Source organism: Stegostoma tigrinum, chromosome 15 (genome assembly GCF_030684315.1).
Source record: "Stegostoma tigrinum isolate sSteTig4 chromosome 15, sSteTig4.hap1, whole genome shotgun sequence".
In the NCBI taxonomy this organism is placed as follows: domain Eukaryota; kingdom Metazoa; phylum Chordata; class Chondrichthyes; order Orectolobiformes; family Stegostomatidae; genus Stegostoma; species Stegostoma tigrinum.
Window position 1 is genome coordinate 25,901,453 of NC_081368.1, and position 23,014 is coordinate 25,924,466.

The window sequence follows — 23,014 nt, forward strand, 5'->3', positions numbered from 1 at the left end:
CAGGATTTTGATTCAATAACATTGAAGCAATAGTAATACATTTCCAGTCACACTGGTGAGTGGTTTAGAGGGGAGCTTGCAAGTGGTTAAGTTACCATTGCTGCTCTTGTGCTTCTGGGTGACAAACATTCGTAGATTCTGAAAGTGCATATGGCTTGGTGAAATTCTATAATGCATTTTGGAAAAGTACGCAGAGCTGTTACTGTGTACTTGTAGTTGAGTTGTGAAAATTTGTGGTTGTGCTTCCAATCAAGCAAGCTGCTTTGTTTGGTTCAAGTTTTTTGAGTGTTGTTGGAACTGCATTCATCCAGGACAGGTAGGCGGTATTTGGTCTCACTCCTGACATGTGCCATTGAGTTTGATGGTGGGCAGGCTTTGAGAAATTATGACACTCATGACTGTGTGGCCAAATTTCTTCCTAACTCCATCTACAAATTTTCTGACACACCACCATTGTAGGTGAATCTCAAATTACGATGAGACAGAATACAGGAAAGAGATAGCGATTGATGACGAAGTGTCAAGACAGCAACCTCTCCCTCAACTTCAGCAAAATGAAAGACTTGGTCATTGACTTCCAGGAAGCAATGTTGAGGGCACGCCCCTATCTAGATCAATGGAGCCGAGGTGGAGATGGTGATGGTCAACAGCATCAAGTTTCTTGGAGTGACGAGCACCAACAAACTGTCCTGGTCCACCCATACTGATGCAACGGTCAAGAAAGTACAACACCTCTAGTTCCTCAGGAGGCTAAGGAAACTTGGCATGTCTGTAAAGACCCTCACTAATTTTTATAGATGCACCATGGTAAGTAGTCTATCCAGACGCATCACAGCTTAGTATGGCAACTGTTCTACTCAAGACTGTAAGAAAGTAGTGAACACAGTCCAGTCCATCATACAAGCCAGCTTTCCTTCCATTGACTCCATCTATACTTCCCATTGCCTCAGAAGGCAGCCAATGCAGTCAAAGACTCTTCCCACCCCAGTTACAATGCCGTCAAACCTTTTCTGTCAGGCAGAAGATACAAAAACTTACAGACACATCCAAACAAATTCAAGAACAGTTTCTTCCCCACTGTAATTTTGAATGGACCTCTCAAATTTAAAATTCACCATTGATTTCACCCTTTGTGCACCTTTTCTGCAGCTGTAACACAGTATTCCTCACTGTTCTATAACCATTGTGCATATTGAATGGTATAATCTGCCTGTACCGCACACAAAACAAAACTTTTCACTGTACCTAGGTATGTGACAATAATAAAATCAAATCAAGTCAGGAGTACAGTTGGGAGTTTTGGAAAGTCATTATGTTAAAGTAAGAATGGAAAAACAGGAGTTCCAGACTGTTTAAAAGAAACAAATAAGTAACTTTTAACCATTAAAAAAAAGACAAAACACTGCAGATAAACAGTGACAACAGTTGCAAGAAGAATTCCAAGAAATTGTATCCATTGATTATAATTTTTATGCCCTGCAGATTTTGAAAACAACCAGTTTACAACTTTTGAGCAACAATCAATGATTAGATAAATACCAAAAATTAGAAACTCAACTTTATCCATGATTTTCCTCATTGTTATCCTCAAATGCTTCAATAGAGGTCCATTCTAACAATACTTTCTAGCAGAAAACATGAATTCAACATCACTGGCTTTGCAAAGCACCTCAAATTCTATGTCAGGGCACTGCAGAATATTGTCAAATTCAGGACAAGTTACAAGAATTATCAAAATGCACAGCTAAAGAAGTAAGCTTTAGGAGATTTTTGAAAAGAGAAAAGTAACAAGGCAAAGAAATTTAATAGCTTCAGAGTGTAACGGTGTGATTGCTGAAGGCTCTTTGTTGCACGAGTTTAAGACACACCCATACTGAGTAGACCCCGTGTGGTGAGTGAAGAAGATGTCAAACACTCACAATCAAATCACAGTTCATTTTTATTCCGGGTGTGTAAGCTGGCCACTGTTGCTGAAGAAGTTTTGTAGACAGAAAGATTGACTTACACATCAACATCTATAAGACAACAGTGGATGGAGTACAGAGAGTACAAGAGAGGGAAAGAAATGTTGAAACACAAACACTGGTGGGCAAGGAGAAACTGAAGGTATTTGTCACAATGCACTTTTGTTACTGGTTAGATTTAGTCAAAGCATTCTGTGGAAGTTACACTTTGGAGCTAGGAAGGCAGCAGGGGCAATAACTTGATCCAACAAGCCTCAACATGGATGAAGCTTTGGCAGCAACGAAGGTCATGTAATTTGTGATGTCCCACTAACTTGGCTGAAGCAGACTGGAGAGAGAGAGATAATGGGAACTGCAGATGCTGGAGAATCCAAGATAACAAAAAGTGTGTAGCTGAATGAACGCAGCAGGCCAAGCAGCATCTCAGGAGCACAAAAGCTGACGTTTTGGGCCTAGGCCCGACATGTCAGCTTTTGTGCTCCTGAGATGCTGCTTGGCCTGCTGTGTTCATCCAGCTATACACTTTGTTATCTCGAAGCAGACTGGATGTGGGTTTTCAAAGTCAGTTATGCAGGGACACTAAAGTGGTCTGGAGATGGAGTCAGTGCTCGAGATATAGAGTTTCAGACTCGGCTGAATAGGTTTGCTTTCAGTCTTAAGGCTCAGCCGTAAAACAAAAAATTGATCAAAAGTGGAATTGAGATTTTATCATTGCCCAACTGTGTGCAAATACCATTGTAGACCATCTGAAAATGTGTCAGAAGTGAGAATTCCAAAATAAAATGTAAAGTTTAACGTCCAAAAAAAACAGAAATCATTACCAGTTTAGGAAAACAAAAATATACAAATGAATGCCCCTTTTTTTAAACAAAAAGTTGCATACGGAATTCGGAGTTTGAAGTTTTTGTGCTGACATCTTGATCTACTGAACCGCTGGAGTAGCTGATCACAAAATTCACATACGCCAATCAGGCTACAAATGAAGCACCCAAAATTACGTGAAAGTGTGGCAAATGCACAGCTAATTGTGACACTGCCACACAGTCAAGAAGCAAGTTCAAATCTTGACTTCTTTTGTTTCGCTGAGCTTACGAATCTCAGTCAAGTGACATTTGGTCTTTGCAAACTGAAGAAAGAAGCTAGAGAGGTCAGCAAAAAATAGAATTAGCAAATGTTTTAATTCCTGTCACTCAACCAGCAATACAGGATGATTTATGTTGATTTGAACATGGAGCAAGAGCAGGATTCGACAGCTTTAATGTCTCCTGCTACCAAATAGCCTTACCAGATTTCTGACATGGAAAATCTGTACTTGGGCAAGGAAGTGAAGGGATAACAACATCAGAAGAAACACACACCAATACAAATAATTATCAATCAAAAGTGAAGAGGTAAGGAAGGAAAAGAAAAGGATCCACCAAAGGAAACAAAGGTTATCTGCTTATTCGATGCAATTCTATTCTTTATGTAGCACAAGAGAGGATTACAAAATTGCTACTTGCCACAGAGCACCGGAACCAGCCTAAAAATGATAACAATGGAAACGTAGTTACAAGCGTTTTGTATCTCGGCCGAGCAAAAAAGCCTTACTCAGAAGATTTTAACTGTAGGCTCAAAATTCATGATCTGCAAAAGGAACAACAGCATACCTCACCCCTCCTCAGGGCTAGTACATGCTGAGCAGTCCTAAAGTGCAAAGGAACTACTGTAAACAGATTGTTTCAGCTAACAGGACATGGTCTTCAACATCTCCATGGTAATAGCTAAAGAAAATTTAATCACAAATTGATTATAAACTGTACTTTCATTTTAAATTGGAATAAAGTAATTAACCAAACAGAATAGTCACAGCATAATCCAATCACATTTCCTCAAGCTAAACAAGGCAAGCGATTATTTGATTTGTCTAGTTACGTCTTGCAAATCTATTTAACAGACCTGAAGCGGAGTTCTACCTTTGACGCTCCCAATATGAACCAATGACTCATAGGGATAAAATCAAATTTAGTGATGCTTGAAGATTGATCAGAAAATGGTTAAAAGGCCAATACTATCCCAAGGCTAAATTGCATAGGGCAAAAATATCACCTAACGTGCAGGATTTAAAACACTAATTCAATATCAGCATCACTCAGGGTACAGCAATCCGTATAAAGATTCAAATCACTGTCAAAGGGATGTTACTCCAGTGCCACAAAAAACATGTTTATGAATACAGGTCCACAACAAACTTAAATAAACTAAATCGAGATGAGGAGGCAGGTTTTTGGAGGGTACAAATGGTATACTTGTACTGCTGATAACCTTACTGGTGGCTGAATTTAACTTTTTGTATAAAATGGAGCCCACATCATTTTGAATCTAAACTGGAAATATCTGATAGAGATCAGCAACAAAAAATGAAAAGGAAAAAGAATAAAAGAAAATTGATATCATATGAGCAGATGCAAGATGGCTTGTTATGAAAGGATGGGTGGCTCCAGATTCAGTGAAGGTTCTATCCACCCATCTCCTCTCCTACTGAGCTCGATCCACTTCTCTCCCACTGACTAAGCTTATCAACTTTATTCTCCTCCCTGATCTGAGGATGCTGGAGACAGTTATTGTGCTTCCACTCCAAGCTGGTAATGGTCAACCAACAGAAAAAAAGTCAGTGCTACATCACAAATGCATATGTACATTCAAGATTCAAATTAACTGATTCTCAATATGTGAATCTTGACTAAGATAATGGTATTTCAGTCAGGGAATGCTACAAAAGGTGCACAACTTATTTTCTGGTTTTCTTTCCAAAAAAAAAATTGAAATTACTTTTATTTTAACATGTACCTGCAACCTTTTCAGGTTAGATATAAAGCTGAATATAATGTTGCTACACATAAACAAAGTTCTACCGTATCTTGTTGGATCACCTTATGAGACAATCTATGTTCCGGCATATCTTAGACAGCAAAATGAATCAATTACAAGCTAATTAAAATCTCATTCTCAAAAGTCAGAGAACATAATTGTAAGCTGCATCATTTGTATTCAGTGGAGAAGGAAGTACCTCAAAACGCATCTTACTTTGCACATGGAAAAATCTTAATAACCAGAAATGTAACTGGCATTAAGTTAAATTGTTTGCAATTGAACCCGAATGTGGATTTTTTTAAAAATTGATATATTTTGACCTTATATCCTTCCATCATTCCTTTCCCTTGCCCCACTCCACCCCACCCCTCCAAACCATACTTAGTCTTGATGTTCAACAAATATGTTGTCTTCTGTCCTATTATTTGGTTCAGAAGGATACTTTCGCTGTGAAAAAATTCATCTGTTCTTGAATCACATGACCATTCCTCACATAAGTTTAAACAGTGACAACTCATTTATTTAGGAAACTTATTCAGGAAAAATCAAATTCTATTCTCTCACATCTACAATCTCCTTCCAGCAGAGAACACAAGAGAGTTAAAAACACAAATCCTGCCTCCAATTTGAACTCAGAACACCAAGAACACTAAAGCTAGACAGAAAACCAGAAACTGTCTTCATTTGTCGGAAGAGCAAAATATAAGAATAGTTAGAGGTCAGTTAGCCCCCCGCAAGTTTGTTCTGCTATTCAGGGAGATTGAAGCTAATGTGCAACTCAATATCATTAATTCCTAGTTGGCCCATATATTTTTACACTTTTGCCTCGTAACTGTTCATCAATCGCAATTTTAAAGAAGTTATTCTTAGTGATTTACAGAAGACAAATCAAAATTTCTACCTATCCTTTACAATGTTACAATGTTACAGCTGTTTGTACCAAATAGTTTTACTTCTTGACAGGCAGCTATCATATCTTGAATTAATGTTCTTGCGAACTACATTTGAAAGAGCCAATTGCCAATGTTTCTTGAGTGACAGAAAGAGGAAGCTTATTATCTCCTAACTTCAAGAAAAACAATAAAAATGCAAGATCAAACACAAGAAAGTGATAAAAGTTTAAAAGGGAGAGTCTCCGGTATAGAAGTAATAATAGTTACACATTTAAAACAAGTCCTGAGAGACCCATCTGTTTTAGGATTAACCAGAGACCAGAGTTGTTTAATAAGTCACTTGAACTTTCAGCAGTATTGGAGCTTGTAGTTATCTTCAAGCTCTTGGTTCATGTTTGTTTCCCCAGGCACTGTATTCCAAGATGTTGGAACAAACTGACAGAGACAAGAAGAAAGAAAGGCAGTTGTTGAAATTTAGTTCGCCGCATTCTTGAGATTAGCTCCATTTTCTTTGATTAACTGGCAAGCCGACCATTCATCACTCAATGTGAAGTCATACAGGCACAAATTGAAACTAGAGACATGAACTTCATGATGCTGACTCAGTTCCATGTTTTACTGCTGTCTTCTGATAAGATGGCAATTTCAGTGCAAATGACTTTATTTATGCCATGTAGATATCCAAAACCTTGCCTCAGTGGTCAGAGATAGAAAGAACTGCCGATGCTGAAGTCAGAGATAACACAGTGTGGAGCTGGAGGAACACAGCAGGCCAGGCAAAGGACCAGGAGAGTTGATGTTTTGGATCAGAACCCTTCTTCGGAAATGGGGGAGGGGGAAGGGAGCTCCAAAATAAAAAAAAAGAGCAAGGGTGGGGCTGGGGAAGGTAGGTGGGATGGTGATAGGTGAGTGCAGGTAAGCAGTGGTGGGGATTGGTCAGTGAATGGGAGGCGTGGATAGGTGAGACAGAGATGGACAAGTTGTGTCAGGTCAACAAGGCACGGATTGGGGGAGTTTAGTCATGGGATGAGGCAGGGGGTGGGGAGATTTTTAAATCCCTCAACCTTGTCCAATGACCAACCCTCCCTCTCATCCTTGCCTCACTGACCTGACCCAACCTGTCCATCTCTCTCTCACCTATCCGCGCCTCGCATTTCACTGACCAATCCCCACCACTGCCTACCTGCACTCACTATCACCAACCCACCTACCTTCCCCTCTCTTTTTTTTTTACATATTTTGGAGCTCCCTTCCCCCTCCCCCATGTCTGAAGAAGGGTCCCGACACAAAACGCCAACTTTCCTGCTCCTCTGATGCTGCCTGGCTTGCCGTGTTCCTCCAGCTCCACACTGTTATCTCAACCTGTGATCAGATGACTACTGCAGCCATTTTAGGTCTACATTTTTGTTTGTAAAAACATTTTCAACCTGTAAGGTCCCTAGTATCACAAGTGGATAATACCACAATTCAAAGTCCATATTTACCATTAGTGTAACACCTCCCATAGCACAACGAATAAACATGAATATGAACTTTGTTTGTGGCAGGCATTCCATTACGTTGATATGGCCAGTATCTTTGTAATTTCATTCTATAAACACTGACTAAAACACCACCTCTCTGAGTCAACAGCAAATTTGGATGGGGACGCTCATTTCCAGTGAGGGAACAATCGCAAATACTGAGACAGATGAGAACCAATGACGTGACATCCTGCACATTGAGAGACATTGCGAATGTCGCTTTGGTCTGTTAACCACAAGGGTGCAGTAAACCTGACGTCAAGTTAAGAAAAATACCAGACCCAATCGTATGAAATAATACTCAACTCAAACAGATACTCAGCACAAGGGTGGCAGAATAATTCCACAAAGCTATGCAGGATTGTGTGGGAGTTGACTGTACAAGAAACAAAAACACTTTACCAATCAAGGGTGAGGACAGCAGGATGCTATGGACAAGAAGCAGAAGGCCAAGTGGGTACAACACGTTTAGAAGATCCTCAACTAGCCCAGGCCCAGCAGCATAGCTAAGTTCAGGAGCAGAACTGCACCAGAAGCTAAACATTACAATGGGGCATATTGCCATAGAAATCTAAGCAATTAAGAATCTGAAGGACCACAAAGCGCCCAACATCAATGAGATACCAGAACAGTTGTTAAAACACATCAAGCACACAATCACAACAGAGCCGCCAAAAAAAGAGAACCTCAGTGACCGAGGAGGCATAACACCACTGTCAGTAGATGGCAAGGTCTTGGGCATGGTGCAGCTCTGGCTGAAGCCAGAGGCAGGTTATAGCACCGATGAAAATCAGGTAAATTTCCAGGGTAGCACATCTTTACACACAGGAATGCCAAAAACAGACTGGAGGACCAGAAGCCATTCCTTACTAACTCCATTGATTTCTAGAAGGTTTGCAATATCAATCACTCTGGTACATCACAAGACAGTACTCATCCCAGAAGAGTACATTAACATCTTCAAAGCCATATATGACAACACTTCACTGGGTGGCACACTAAATATCAAGCCCCACAACTTCCAGAGTTGTTACGAAAGTTAAAAGATTTTATTACAACACACAAAATTCCCCAATTTACTTGTCATTTAGACCCAGGTTGAGAGAAAACCCAGACCAGGTTTCTACATTAATCAAGAGTTACTATTTATTACAATTAAATGGATTCTAGCTACAGGTAAATAATTATGAGTTGTCACAATGTAACTCTCCAAGTTAAAACTTATCCTACATACAAGCAGGCACACACAAAGGAAATGAGTCTGATGGATAAAAGGAAGGTGTGGGAATGCTGCCCTTGTTCAGAAAATTAGCTGAAATGATCCTTTTGACTTGTTCCTCCTCAATCTCCATCTTCAGATACTTTTACTTGATTGCAGGATGCACAGTGCGATTCATTCACATTTTTAAAGTCTCTGGCTTATTGGTCAAGAGCCACTGTTTACAATAACTGATATGGGAAAAATGAACTGTCTTTCTTCAAGCTTGAGACATTTTTAATCGCAGAGAAAAGGGGTGCTCTTTCTTTTCTGGAGGTCAAATGTCTTCTGCCTAAACATTCACAGCCATTTAGACAATCGCAATTTACCTTTTAGCAGGTAGAAGACGTTTGTTGTCAATGCTAGTTAGACATGGAACGAACAACAATAATGTCAACTAATGCCTTTCACCTGCACTAGCTACACAAGATGCTGGGCTGCATATGAAGGAACAGTATCACAAATAAGGAAGTAACCCAGAGGATTGGTCAAAGAGACCCAAGACTCATTGTGATGGAGAGACAACAAATGCTGCCAGATGTGTCATTTGCATCCCAGATATCTGCCCTACCAGTTGAGCAATTAAGAGAAAGACACCAAGCTGAAGACAAGGGGGGGCAGCCAAAGATGACCCTAAAGTTTAAGGAGGGGAACACCACCTGGTATGGAACAAAAGAGGCTGTGAAGAACCAGGATCAGTGGCACCGGCTTGCTGCCCATAGTCTCCTCTAGACAATGTTTAAATGAAGTTTCCACAATTTTTTTTAGTATATATAGCATATATATAAAATATATCACATATACACACACACACATATATGTGACATGATCCAGGTCACTGCTATTTCTTTTATTCACTCATGGGACATGGGCATCACTGACTGGCCAGGATTTATTGCCTGTCCTTAGTTGCCCTTGAGAAGGTGGTGGTGCGCTGTCTTCTTGTACTCCTGCAGTTCACATGTTTTCAGTTGATGCGCAATGCCGTTAGGGAGGGAATGCAGGACTTCTTTAACCCAGGAACAGTCAAGGAATGGTGTTACATTCCCAAGGCAGGATGGGGAGTGGCTTGGAGGGGAACTTGCAGGTGCCAGTATTTCCATGTAACTTCTGCCTTTTACCTTCCAGATGGAAATGGTCAAAGAGTTTGGAAAATGCTATCTAAGGATCTTTGGTGAATTTCTGCAGCGCATCTTGTAGATAGCACACATTAAGCATTGATGGTGGAGGAAGTGGGTGCTTGTGGATGTAAGACGGCTGCTTTATCCAGGGTGGTGTCCAGTTTCTTGGGCGTTGTCACAGCTGTACCTAACCAGGCAAGCTTTATCAGACTTTACCAGACTTCTGACCTGTGCCTCTGTAGTATCCAACGCCTCCAATGTTTCTTGATATCATGGGGAGTGAATCAAATTGGCCGAAGATTGGTATCTATAATGCTGGGGAGTAATGGAGAAGGTCAAGATGGATCATCCACTTGGCACTTCTGGCTGAGGTTGCTGAAAATGCTTCAGCCTTATCATTTGATCTGTGTTAGGGCACTTCCATCATTGGGAATATTTGTGGTATTATTCTTCTGGTATTATTTTATTGTGCATCATCACTTACATTTGGATATGGTAGAACCACAGAGCTTAGATCTAATCCACTGATTCTGGGATCACTTATCTCTGTCCATCAATTGCTGCTTACACTGTTTGACATGAAAGTTATCCTGTTTCATAGCTTCACCAAGCTAACACCTCACTTTACGAATGACTGGTGCTGCTCCTGACATGCCCTTCTGTATTCCCCATTGAATGGGAAAAAGGAAATTTGAATAAGTAAAATCAAATTACTGTTACCATGTACCATCAGTATGCCATCTCGTAGAGATTTTATTCACTGGCCCAGCAGCAACTTGTACTATTTATACACTTATGGAAATGGACCCCACTTGGACTAATATCGACCTTCCTAATTTATGACAAGCTGCACAGGACTTCATAAGGAACATGTCCCATAAGCACTGCTCTGTTATAGGAAATAGATGTATTGTTTGACATCTCACCAAATGAAATTTATCAGTAAATGCTTTCCAAAAATAAGATTCTGCAGCCATTGCACATGTTCTCACAGAAGCCATCCCTTATTATGAGAGGAATTAAACATAAAAAGTAAGGGTACTACACTGCAATTATGTAGGACATTTGTGAGACCACATCTCAAACACTATGTGTAGGTCTCCTTATTTCAGGAAAGATGTAAGTACATTGGAGGCAGTCAGAGGATGTTCACTAGATTGAAATCTGCAAAACATCAGTTGTCTCATGAAGACAGGTTGGACAAGTTCCACTGGAGTATAGAAGACCAAAGGATAACTGAATTGAAGTATGTTAACACCCTAAATGGTGTTGAATAGGTGGACGCGGAAAGGATGTTTCGTTTTGTGGGGAAGTCCAGAACCAACGGGCACATGTTTTAACATTACTGGTTTCAGGTCAGAGATGAGGTCAATTTTTTTGCCCCTCAGGAGGTTTGTACAACGTTGGAACTTTCTGCCTCAGAAGGCAGCGGAAGCAAAGTCATGAAATGTGTATAAGGTAGAGGTAAATTTACTCCCTTGTCTGACATGAAACCAAAGCATTGGTGCTAGATGGGAACATGGAATTTAAAACACCAACAGATCAGCCACAATCTTATTGAGTGGCACAGCAGGATCAACAGGCCTTCCCCACCCAGCTGTTTGCCAGTAGCCATGTCTCCCATAGATATGAGAACACCAAAGGAACCCTTCCGCAGTAACAATTATGAACACCTATGCACCGAGTTAAAGAACTGAATACTAAATTAAGGATCCATTGCCAGTAGTCCTGCTGCAGCTTCAGCAGTACTCAACTATCTGAAGCTGCTTATTGAATATCATTGGAGGCCTTGTCTGTTTGAAACATATTGCAATCGTTTCAAGTGATTTATTTTTAAATCAAGGTCAACTCGACAATCTTTTTTGGCCAGTTCTGAAGGAGGATTACACCTGAAATATTAACATACTTTCTTCTACATAAAGGTCAATGTATTTCAAAACGTGTTTTTAATTTTTAGATTATCAAACACAAATTTGTCAGTAATTTAAGCAAGTATTTTAAATGGCAATAGAAAGCACAGAAGTGAAACTTCAGTTATCTACTTTGAGTCATTAATTGGGTTTTTGATCATTACATGTGTTGAAAGCACCAGTGTATGTTCTCAAGCACAATGATTGGGTTGTTAAAGAGTTAATTTACAACTAATTCCTTGAGAACTTTATGGTCAAAGTACAAGTCAAATTAATTTATCATGTCATGTGTTAAGAACCAGCATTTAAAGAAAATCTGCCACAAATTCTTTAGTGACACTTCCTTGGACTCTTGGCATAACTAATAGTTTATGTTGTTGTTTGAAGGTTAATACATAATACCTTTTAATTTTCTGTGTACTGAATGACCTGATCCCAATTGCTTTGCTACACAATGCCGCTCCCACTAAAAACAAGTTTTTTTTTTGAAAACCATAAGCTTTTGCACGGAGCACAGGTCAGTAAGGATATTACCTTTGTTCTCAAAGATCTGAGTTGACATTGTCTTTCCAAATAGTGCCCAATCCAAGATAAACACCAGAGGTAACCTAGTACTATAATATCTGCTCCAAGTCATGAACATCAGAAGGACAACAATGCAAAACACTGAGCAGCACAGCTTTCAAAAGGTCACAGAAAACGATGCAAAATAAATGATGGTTCAAGCATCAGTGCCAATTTCCTCTTGTATAAGATGGTAGCTGTACTGAAAGCACCTTGTCTATCACACACACAGAAAAGCAAATAAGTATTTAAAGGTCAGCTTGAAAAACTCAGTAGTACACAAGGTTACAGCACAGAATGCAGTCATTCAATTCATTCTAACCTGTACCAGCTTTATGCTGGAGCAACTGAATCCAATCCAAGATAATAAAGTGTGGAGCTAGATGAACACAGCAGGCCAAGCAGCATCTTAGGAGCACAAAAGCTGGCGTTTCGGGCATGGACCCTTCATGCTGCTTGGCCTGCTGTGTTCACCCAGCTCCACTCTTTGTTATCTTGGATTTTCCAGCATCTGCAGTTCCCATTATCTCTGAATCCAATCAAACCTATCACACTGTCTCTCTCATGTAGCTCTGTCTCTTCCTCTGCTTCAAATACTTATTTAATTTTGTTTCATGACATACAATGATCCATGCAACAAAACATTCCACGGTCCTCCATTTGAGCAGTTCCTTCTAGCCTCTCATCTCACTCTTATTATGTTAAATTCATTAATTATCCATGGCTGGCTACCTAGTTTCTTCATACTCAATCAAGCAGCAAACTCATTATTTTAAACACGTCTAATATATCTTCTCTTGGTCTTTACTTCATGGCTAAAAATAATCCTTGTATTTCAAGAATCTTCTTAACAGTAATTTCTCAAACATGGTATCATTTTGGTGAACCTTCTCCGTGGAATCGTTAAGGCTTCAAATAGCCTTTGTTTGAAAAAAAAGTGACTTAGAGTACCTGTAGGTCATTTGGCATCTCAAGCCTGCTTTACCATTTAACAGCATTATATTGATCTGATTGTACTTGCAACCGCACTTTGCATCCTAACCCCATGCCCTTCAACTCCCTTGTCAATCAAGAATCTATCTCATTCAGTCTAAAATTAATTTCATATCCTACCTCCACGGCCCTCTACAGAAAATAATTCTACACACTCTCAGCCAGAAAAAGATTCTACTAATCTACACCTTATACGGAAGGCTCCTTATTTTTAAACTATCTTCTATAGTTCTAGTCTCCACAAGGAAAGCCAGCCTTCCAAATCCTCCCAGGGCCTTATAGGTTTCAGTGACATCATCTCTTATTCTTCCGAGGTCCAACAAATACAGGCACATCTTTACTCATAACCCTGAAATGGTTCACGACTGGGAGATGCAGTTGTTTAGTGCGAACCTAGCGTACGTGTTCTGCGAAGTGATCCCCAGCCTCCTAGTCTCCTCCCTGTTTTGAATAACTATTGTTTTTATAAACATATCCTATCCTTTTTACTCATCTGTCCCATTTGTGCTGTTCACCTTACATCGTAGCAGCAATCTTGCCTCAGACTCAGAGCCCACTCCAAAATACTTAAGCACATCATTAAAGTTAATGCTGGAATACTGAGGGAATGCTACAATGTCAGTGTCTTCTGGATGAAACCACAAGTAGATCTAAGTAGGAAATAGCAATCCCTCCATCAACATACTGAAACTATTAACCTGGACAGTTACTTTACAGCTACTTGTGGAACCTTGCTATACACAAATGGACTGATGACTTTCCAATCATTACAACAGTAATCACACTTCAGTAAATACGTTATTAGCTGTGATGTGCTTTGTAACACTCCCAAGATCATAAAAGATGCTATACACATACATACATACATACAGTACTGGTCATATCTTCAGGGTACCACGAACAATGTGTGATCACCAAGGTCTCGCAACTGATCCACATGAATGCGTAATTATCAACCTGGTGTACTGTTCTCTGACCATTTATGCTGAGATGGCATGGGCTCAGTAGAGGGATGAATATGGGTGAGGGGCTTGGGTGAAGGGTGAAGGGTGAAGGCAGCAAGCTTAGGCAGAGAATAAGTACATAACAATGATGTCAGCAGTGGGAAGAACCATGAATGAACTGGCTAATGGAGATAGTACCTAGTAAGTGTGCATAACTGCTCCTGCGTAGCAGCAATGAGATACTGTTAAATGTACATTGCCCAGCACTTTACATTAAATTATCATTAACTTTCTATTAATTCTGTGAATCTGCATATACTTTTCTAAAACAATTTAATTCCTTATCCTGTGCACCAAATTTGATACGTAATCACCAACAAACTCTAACAGTGTTGTTGTTTCCCAAATCTAAACCAACCAAAATTTCACAGGATACAGAACTGCTCCCAGCATTAACTCCTAAACACACCATTTCCAACTCTTACCAACTGGTAGCCAGCTTTCTAAACAGACAGCTAAACTTGCATTTATGGGCTTCAGATCGGTATGACAGGTCAACACAACATCGAGGGCCGAAGGGCCTGTACTGTGCTGTAATGTTCTATGTTCTATCAGTTGCCTGAATTTTACTACCAACATTCTGACAGACTCATTTTTTAAAATATTTCTGAAAAGTCATAGATATTACCTCTACAACATTCCCTTCAGTTACACATGACTTGCTTTTAACAAAGCCACACCAGTTACTCTTGTCTACTCGTAATTTGAAATTTTGTAACTCAGGTTTACGGAGGAAGGTCAGTAGCTGACAAGGTTCACTGATACACATCATAATGCTCAGGTTCTGTTGCAATTTATTCAGTTCTTCTTTATCCTGAAGTGCGGGTGCTTCCACAATCCTCCAAAAGAACTGGGAGACAACCATTTACACTCAACAAACTGAACAATACTCACCGTTATTTTGCAGACACCTTGTAACTTTCCAATCTGATGCTCAATGGTCTGCACGCAAGAGTTGCAGGTCATTCCTTCCACGGATATGTTAATGGAATGCATTTCACCTTTCTTGTCCATTTGTCTTTGGTCTTCACGTCACTGAAAAATGTAAATAACAAGGCAGCCCAGCAAATGAGCCTCAAAAAAACTGATTGAAAAACTTCTGAAGGTATACGAAGATTAAAAAAAAATCAGTAAAGATTAAAGTGTAGGTCCCTTACTGTTAGGGACAGGGTAAGTTATAATGGGGAACAAAGAAATGACAGACCAACTAAATACACATTTTGGTTCCGTCTTTGCAAAGGATAATATGAATAACCTCTCAAGTGTTGGGGAATACAAGATACAGACAGAGCGGCAAAACGAAATAAATTAGAAGGCAAATGAGTTGAGGAAATTGATGGGGTTAAAAATTAAACTTCCATGGGCCAATAATCTACATCCCAGCACATTTAAGGAAGTGATCCTAGAAATAGGGGATGCCCATCTCTTAATATTCAATTGACTCGAACAGTTTCTATGGACGAACATAGCTAATGTAACTTTTCAAAAAGGCGGAGAGAAAACAGAATTACAGACCAGTTAGCCTGACATTGATTGGAGGGAAAGTGCTAGAGATTTAATGGGACACTTAGAAAATAGTAGCAAGGTCACACACAGTCAGCACAGATTTACAGAGGGAAACATCATGTTTGACAAATCTACGAGAATTTTTCAAGGATATAACCAGCAGAGTTGAGTGGCAGTGGGGACAGTGGATTTACTTGTACTTTCAGAAGTCTTTCAATGAGGTCCCACAAAAGAAATAAGCATGTAAAATTAAAGCACATGGGATTGAAGGCTGTGTACTGATATTGATAGAGAACGAGTAGGTAGACAGGAACTGAGGAGTAGACACTGTAGGGATTCTATGATTTTATTCTATGAATAAATATGTCTTTTTTTTTGCAAGTGGCAGGCAGTGAGAGGTATCCCAGCAATCAGTATCTGGACTCCAGCTATTCACAATACAGATTAATGACTTTGGTGAGGAAATTAAATGTAACATGCTCACGTCAACATACAACAAAAAGCTGGGTGGGAGGTTGAACTATGAACAGGATGCAGAGATGCTTCAGTGTGACATGGACAAGTTGAGCAAGTGGGCAAATGCATAGCAGATGAAACATCATGCAGAAAAATGTGAAGTTATCAATTTTGATAGCAAAACAGGCAGATTATCCAAAAGGCAAGAGATTGGCAAAGAGGGATGTGCAACTTGACCTGGATGTCTTGAACATCGGTTGCTGAAAATAAGCAGGTAAGTGCAACAGGCAGTGAAGACAGCAAACAGTATTTTGGTCTACAAAGTGAGAGATTTGAGTACAGGGCCAGGGATGTCTTGGTGAGATCACACTTGGGAGTAACATGTGCAGGTTTTGTCTCTTTATCTGTGGAATGTTATGTCTCTGGAGCAAGTGCAACAAAGCTTACCAGACTGATTCCTGGACGGCAGGACATAATGAAGGGAGACTGGATCAGTTAGATCACATTCCCTGGAGTTTAGAAGAATGAGCGGATCTCATAGAAGTCGATAAAATTCTAATAGAACTGAACAGGGTAAATGCAGGAAGAATATTCCTGATTGCCAGGGAGTCCAGAACCAGGACTCACAGTCTAAGAATATGGGACAGACCATTTGGGACTAAGAAGCAGAGAGATTTCTTCACTCAGAGTGGTCAGCCTGTGGAATTATCTACCATAGAAAGCGGTTGAGTCCAAAACCGTGAATGTTTTCAAGAAGGAATGAGATACACCTCGAGACTAAAGGAGTCAAAAGGAATGGGCAGAAAACAAGAACAGAGTACTGAGTTCAGAGATAGCTGATCAGCTAGGATCATAATGAATGGTACTGCAGGCATAAAGGATCAATGGTCTACTCCTCCATTCTCCGCATTTCTAAGAAAGCTTCCAAACAATTGAAAGGAAGACATGCTGTGGCATACAATGTTTGCGGCCATATTTCATCATCACAATATGACCTCACAAAAGGAAAATTGAGCAAATGTCTTAATATTAATATTGGAGATGAATATGGGCAGATAATAAAATATGAAAATCATAACACATTCAGTGACAAACTTCACTCCAATTGGTCATATTGGACTTGAAACATTAACTCTTTCTCATTCAGGTTGCTGCCAGGCCCATGGAGTTTCTCCAAAAGTCTGGTTATTTCAAGCAACAGCATTTTGCTTTTGTCATTACAATTGATTCACACATACGAATACAAGAATTAACAGCAGAAATAAGCCACTCGCTCCCTTGAGCCTGCTCTGCCACTCAGTAAGACCATGTCCTCTTTATCATTTACTTTCTTATTTCTCCTTGTATCACCACCAAATTTGACATTTGGTCATTTTATCCAAATCATTTATACAAAATGTGAAAAGTTGAAGTCCCAGCCAATGTTCCATTTAAACTGTGTGCATGCCACGCAAGGTGATTGCCATCATCATGCTAATCACAGCATGCATTTCCAGTTCAACAAGGTGATGCTGTGCACAGCAAAAAGAAATTAGAGGAATGCTGGCTCTAGCACTCGTTACAGCTTGCCAAACAGAAAATTGTGAATTTATATTTGCTGTTTACTGGTAGTTTGCCAGTTTCCCATTCATACCAATATGTTTCTCCCCCTACATCATGAACTTTTATCTCCCACCTCTGATGTGGTGTCTTTACCACAAGCCTTTTAGAAATCTGGTCGCAGTACATGCAATCTTGCCTGGTTACCTTGACCTTATTGAAGTGCCCTGCAACAATATTTTTAATAGGTGTTTCTTACATCATCACTACAAGTCATGGTAAGCCAATTGGCCTATAATTTTCAGCTGTCTTTCACCCTTTTCGAATGAGTTACAGTTGGTATTTTACAGTCAAGTGGTGCTTTCTCCAAGTCTAGAAAACATCCCAACATGGTTCTGAGGAAGGATCACTGGACCAGGAAGGTGATCTCTGATTTTTTTTAAAGCTGCTGCCAGATTTGCTGAGCTTTTCCAGCAACTTCTGTTTTTGTTGCAATGAGGATGCTATCTTCTGAACAGAGGTTGAGTAAATTGCACCTTTTCACTCTGGAGTTTTGTAGAATGAAGGGTGATCTTATTAAAATACAGAACATCCTGAAGGGGCTGGACAGGGAGACAAATGGATGCTTCTGCTAGCTGGGGACTCCATCTCAGGGTAGAAGGTTGTTCACTTAGCATTGAGCGAAGGAGAAATTTAAAAGAATTAAGAGTCTTGTGTATTCTTTACCCAAGAGGTTTGTGGAATATTCTATCCTTGTCTATATTTATCTAAGGCTAGCATAAGCAAACTTTTGGATTCTCAGAAAACCAAGGGATATGAGAAGCAGTTGGGCAAGTGGAATGGAACTTAAAGTAAATCTTGATCATGTTCAGTGGCAGAACAGTCTTGGCAGACCATATGATGTACTTTTGCTTCTATTTTGTCCTCTTGTGCATAGCAAGTTAAACACAGTAAATGTTCAAAGGCACGCTACAGAAGCAGAATCAGACAACGAGATATATTAGGGATTAAAAACCTAAGCTATGCGGCATATATTGCTTTCATTCATACTCTCCCCTGTGTTGAGAGAATGGTGTGAAGTGCTGGGAAGATTTTGTGGGTTGATTAAAAACTTGCTTTAAGCCACATGATGTTCCTTGAGTGGTCAACAAGCTATAGACTGGAACTTGAACATGAGGCCTTCCAGCTCACAGTGACTGAGTGGTTAGCACTGCTGCTTCACAGTGCCAGGGACCCAGGTTTAAATCCAGCCCCAGGCAATGTCTGCATGGGTTTCCTCCGGGTGCTCCAGTTTCCTCCCAAAGCCGAAAGATGTGCATGTTAGTGGACTGGCCATGCTAAATTGCCCACAGCGTCGGAGAATGGTGGATTAGCCATGGAAAACATGGCGTTACAAGATAGGATGGGATGCTCGTCAGAGGGTTGGTGTGGGCCCGGTGGGCCGAATGGCCTGCTTGCACACTTCAGGGATTCCATGATCTCAGGAAGTAGGAGTTGGAAGGCTCCTGGAGAATATGAAGAGAACCTTCACGGATATCTATTTAACAACTGGTAAATGATTAAGACTAACCGTGCAATCACCACAAAAATATGCAGTATTGTTATAAACTAGTGGCTTTACGTACTTCAGTGTCTCTGAAGCAAGATTTTAGATTTTGGCTGTCCTCAAATTTTCTTCCTATCTTTCCCGTTCTTACCTCAACCTCTACCTCTCCCCAGAAGGTGATCAATCCAATCTGAACAGAAGGCTGGATAACTTAAACTAAGGCTACGGATTGATAATTACTATGAACAAAGAGACCTTTGAATGCAAGTTCATAGTTCCTTGAAAATACAGTCACAGGTAGACAAGATTGTGAAGGTGGTGTTTGGTATGCTTGTCCTTATTGGTCTGTACATCAAGTTAGGAGGTCATGTGACAGCTGTACCGGACATTGGTCAGGCCACTTTTGGAATACTGCATTCAATTCTGGTCTCCCTGCAATAGGAAGGATGTTGTTAAACTTGAAAGGCTCAGACAAGTTCTACAAAGATGTTGCCAACGTTGGAGGGTTTGAACAATAGGGAGACACTGAATAGACTGGGGCTACTTTCCTTGGAACTTCAGTGGCTTATAGAGGTTTATAAAATCACGAGAGGCATGGATAGGCTGAGTAGTCAAGGTCTTTTCCACAGAGTAGGGGAGTTCAAAATAGAAGCATAGGTTAAAAGTGAGAGGAGAAAGATTTAAAAGGGAGGTAAGGGACAACTTTTTCATGCACAGGTGATGTGTGTCGGAATGAACTACCAGATGGAGTGGAGGAGGCTGGTACAATTACAACATTTAAAAGGCATCTGCATGGGTACATGAATAAGAAGGGTTTAGAGGGATATGGGCCAAATCTAGCAAATGGGACTAGTTTAGTTTAGGATATCTGGTCAGCATGGATGAGTTGGACCAAAAATTGTACTGTATATCTCTATGACTCTGAATTATGATATAATCACAATTTGTTCTCAACAAAGTCATTCGCCTTCTGATAATACTTTTAACTAACACTTTCATTTCTTCAATACATAAAAAAAGTAAAGTAATGCTACAGAGAATAACAACCTGTGAGCAACTTACTTGAAGCAAGAGGAGGGATCGAGTGGTATATACATTCTCTTAAAAGCTTGCATTGAACACCAACATTCAATTTAGTCCAGGTATACATCATACGTAAGTCGTCTAAACATTTCAATTAAATTCTATACTGATGTAACAAGTTAAGGCTCACCAGATGTGCTATTATTCCTCGACACTTCACCTATACTATTAAGCTCTCACCATAATAACGTCCTCAACAATACATTTTCACCACAAGTTCACTTGTGTCATTTCCTTGCTTGCCATACAACAACTATATTAATGCAACTTTCAGTTCTGTAAAATAACTCACCACAAAGCTATTTAGATAATGGCTGGCCGAGTGGTAAGTCACTATGTCAGCTAACGTACTTAATTGTTTTCTCATCTATGAATCACTGGGGTGTAGATCCAAGTCTAAGTCCATAGCACAACCACATAATCTAGGCTGACACTGGCCTATAGTGTTGAGAGTGCTGCACCACCAGCTATCATCTGGAGGTCCAAAATGTGTAGAATCTGCCTCAAAAATGATGCCCCTCATAACGAACAGTACAAGAATCATCACATCAAGATCACAGAATCCCTACAGTGTGGAAACAGGCCCTTCGGCCCAATAAGTCCACACAACCCTCAGAACATCCCACTGAGATACATTCCCATACAACCCACCCAACGTACACATCCCTGAACACTATGGGCAATTTAACACGGCCAATCCACCTAACCTGCACATCTTTCGCCTGTGGGAGGAAACTGGAGCACCTGGAGGAAGTCCAAGCAGACACAGAAGAATATGCAAATTCCACACAGTCACCTAAGGGTGGAACTGAATCCAGTACCCTGTCGTTGTGAGCAAACAAGGTGTGGAGCTGGATGAACACAGCAGGCCAAGCAGCATCTTAGGAGCACAAAAGCGACATTTCGGGCCTAGACTCTTCATCAGAAATGGGGGAGGGGAACAGCGTTCTGAAATAACGGGGGGGGGAGATTGAAGATGGATAGAGGAGAAGTTACGTGGAGAGGGTACAGACAAGTTAAAGAGGCAGGGATGGACAAGAGATTTGCAGTGGGAGAGAGATCCTCTGAGGTTTGTCTCCGTCGTGAAGCAGCAATGTCTAGCAGCAAAGTTGGAGTACCCATGAGTAGTCAGGAACTAGGAGAACAAAAAATCCTTTAAACTATAAAAACAGAAAAATCATAAGCTTTCCTCTACAGAGCAATTTAGTGAAAATAAAATGTAAATCTGTAAATGTTGTCCCTCCATCAAGTTATAAAGATGGGGATCACCTTTTACTCAGCTGCCTTCCCACTCAGCCAAGGCTCAGCGCAGTCTAGTCCAGAACTGCGAGTTTTTTTTGGTAATTTCTGCAGCTCCCTCATAACACACAAAATTTATCTCGCTCATGTGACTCACTTCTGCTTCTCTCCCTTCTCTTCTTTGTCTGATTTTTTTTTTAAAAAACTCTTCTTAAAGCCTATCCCTTTGATCAAGCTGCTAGTCAGCCCCCTCACGTCTCCCGAGTCAGTGTTTGTGTGGTTATACTTCTGTAAAGAATCTTGAGATGGTTTTTGTACATTATAAATACAAACTGCTTCAAAGTCACTAATAATCCATCTCACATACAAGCACTTCCAATACTACCTCCCCTTTAATACACAACTTCAAAATACATCTGCACCAAGTTTCCACAAAATATTCAATTCACAAGAACCTTCGTTCTGTCTGACAGTATTATTTCTCATTCTGTTTCCTGGAACTTCCTGGAATTTGCTTGATTCTATTGAACATATTGCATTATTATTAATTCCTTTGTTATGCTATGTTTGTTTTCATGCTGATCCACGTTAGAACCTGTTGTTTATTTAGAAGATTCCAAGGAATTGAAGCTGTAACTCATTTCTCCCTCACTGTGGCACAAAAGGCATGTTCTTTTTTGTAATTTACACAAAAAGTAAAGTTTTATATTTACGCGACAGCATCACCAGCGGCTGCTCACCTTAGGCCTCGGCCGATCACTTCTGTTCTTCCCGGGAACAACACACCACCAAAGACGACTACTACCTCCGGAACGGATCGTCGCCACCAGAGATTCCCGGAGGGATGAGATTAAGGAGTGGAACCCGCGCTGCGCATGCACGCGGATGACTTTCGTGACATGGGGCGGGACCAGATGATGCTGACGTCACTGAACATGGACTGTCAATCAAAGGAATGGAAGGGGAGGAGGGAGAGGACAATGTTGGATAGTTCTTCATCAAAATATGAAGGGGTCAGTGGGTACAGTAAGCTCAAAAACAGCAGCAAAAGTGTGTTTTCAAATAACGCTCCACAAATGAAAAAAAACTAAAAGTTAACATGAAGGTTGCTTAGAAAATGAATTAATTCTAAGTCTAATTACTGGAAGATAGTGACAGACTCTGTGCTGCTACTCAGGGCTCCAACAAACAAAGAAAATATTGAAAACAGGAGCAGAAGCAGGCCATTCAATCCTTCGAGCCTCCTCCAGCATTCAATAAAATCATCGAATTTAGTACCCTAATCCCACTTTATGCCTTTTTCCTTTGATCTCTTTAGCCCTAAAAGTATACAGTAAACCTTCTCTCTCTCAGCAATTTCACCTGTCTGTCCCAAAAAGTAAGCAGCAACACAATTCATCACCAGCGGGCAAACCCACCTATCAACAAATTTTAAGCTACTTTTAATGGACTCCGTGCTCGCCAATTTCATCATTCAGGGAACAACACCATCACAGAGACTGAGGAATGTCTGTATCTGACTCCTTCACTGTTTTGCTTTCAATGGCTTTCTGTTGCTGCGA

At 40.3% G+C, this 23,014-nt stretch overlaps 1 protein-coding gene across 4 annotated transcripts in view; it reads right to left on the bottom strand.

The window, feature by feature from the left end:
- The window catches only part of atp7a (ATPase copper transporting alpha), an 80,724-nt gene extending 58,416 nt beyond the window's left edge, over positions 1 to 22,308 (bottom strand). For 3 of the 4 annotated variants that reach the window (XM_048544141.2, XM_048544143.2, XM_048544140.2), the window contains exons 1-2: positions 22,193 to 22,308; positions 14,978 to 15,118 (exon numbers count right to left, since the gene is read on the bottom strand). In XM_048544141.2, coding sequence (XP_048400098.1) covers positions 14,978 to 15,097 — 120 coding nt within the window. In that variant the 5' untranslated portion in view covers positions 15,098 to 15,118; positions 22,193 to 22,308. Of the gene's footprint in view, positions 1 to 14,977; positions 15,119 to 19,281; positions 19,352 to 22,192 lie in introns of those variants that run through there. The other variant, XM_059651388.1, reaches the window with a different exon arrangement.
- Positions 22,309 to 23,014: the final 706 nt, after the last annotated feature.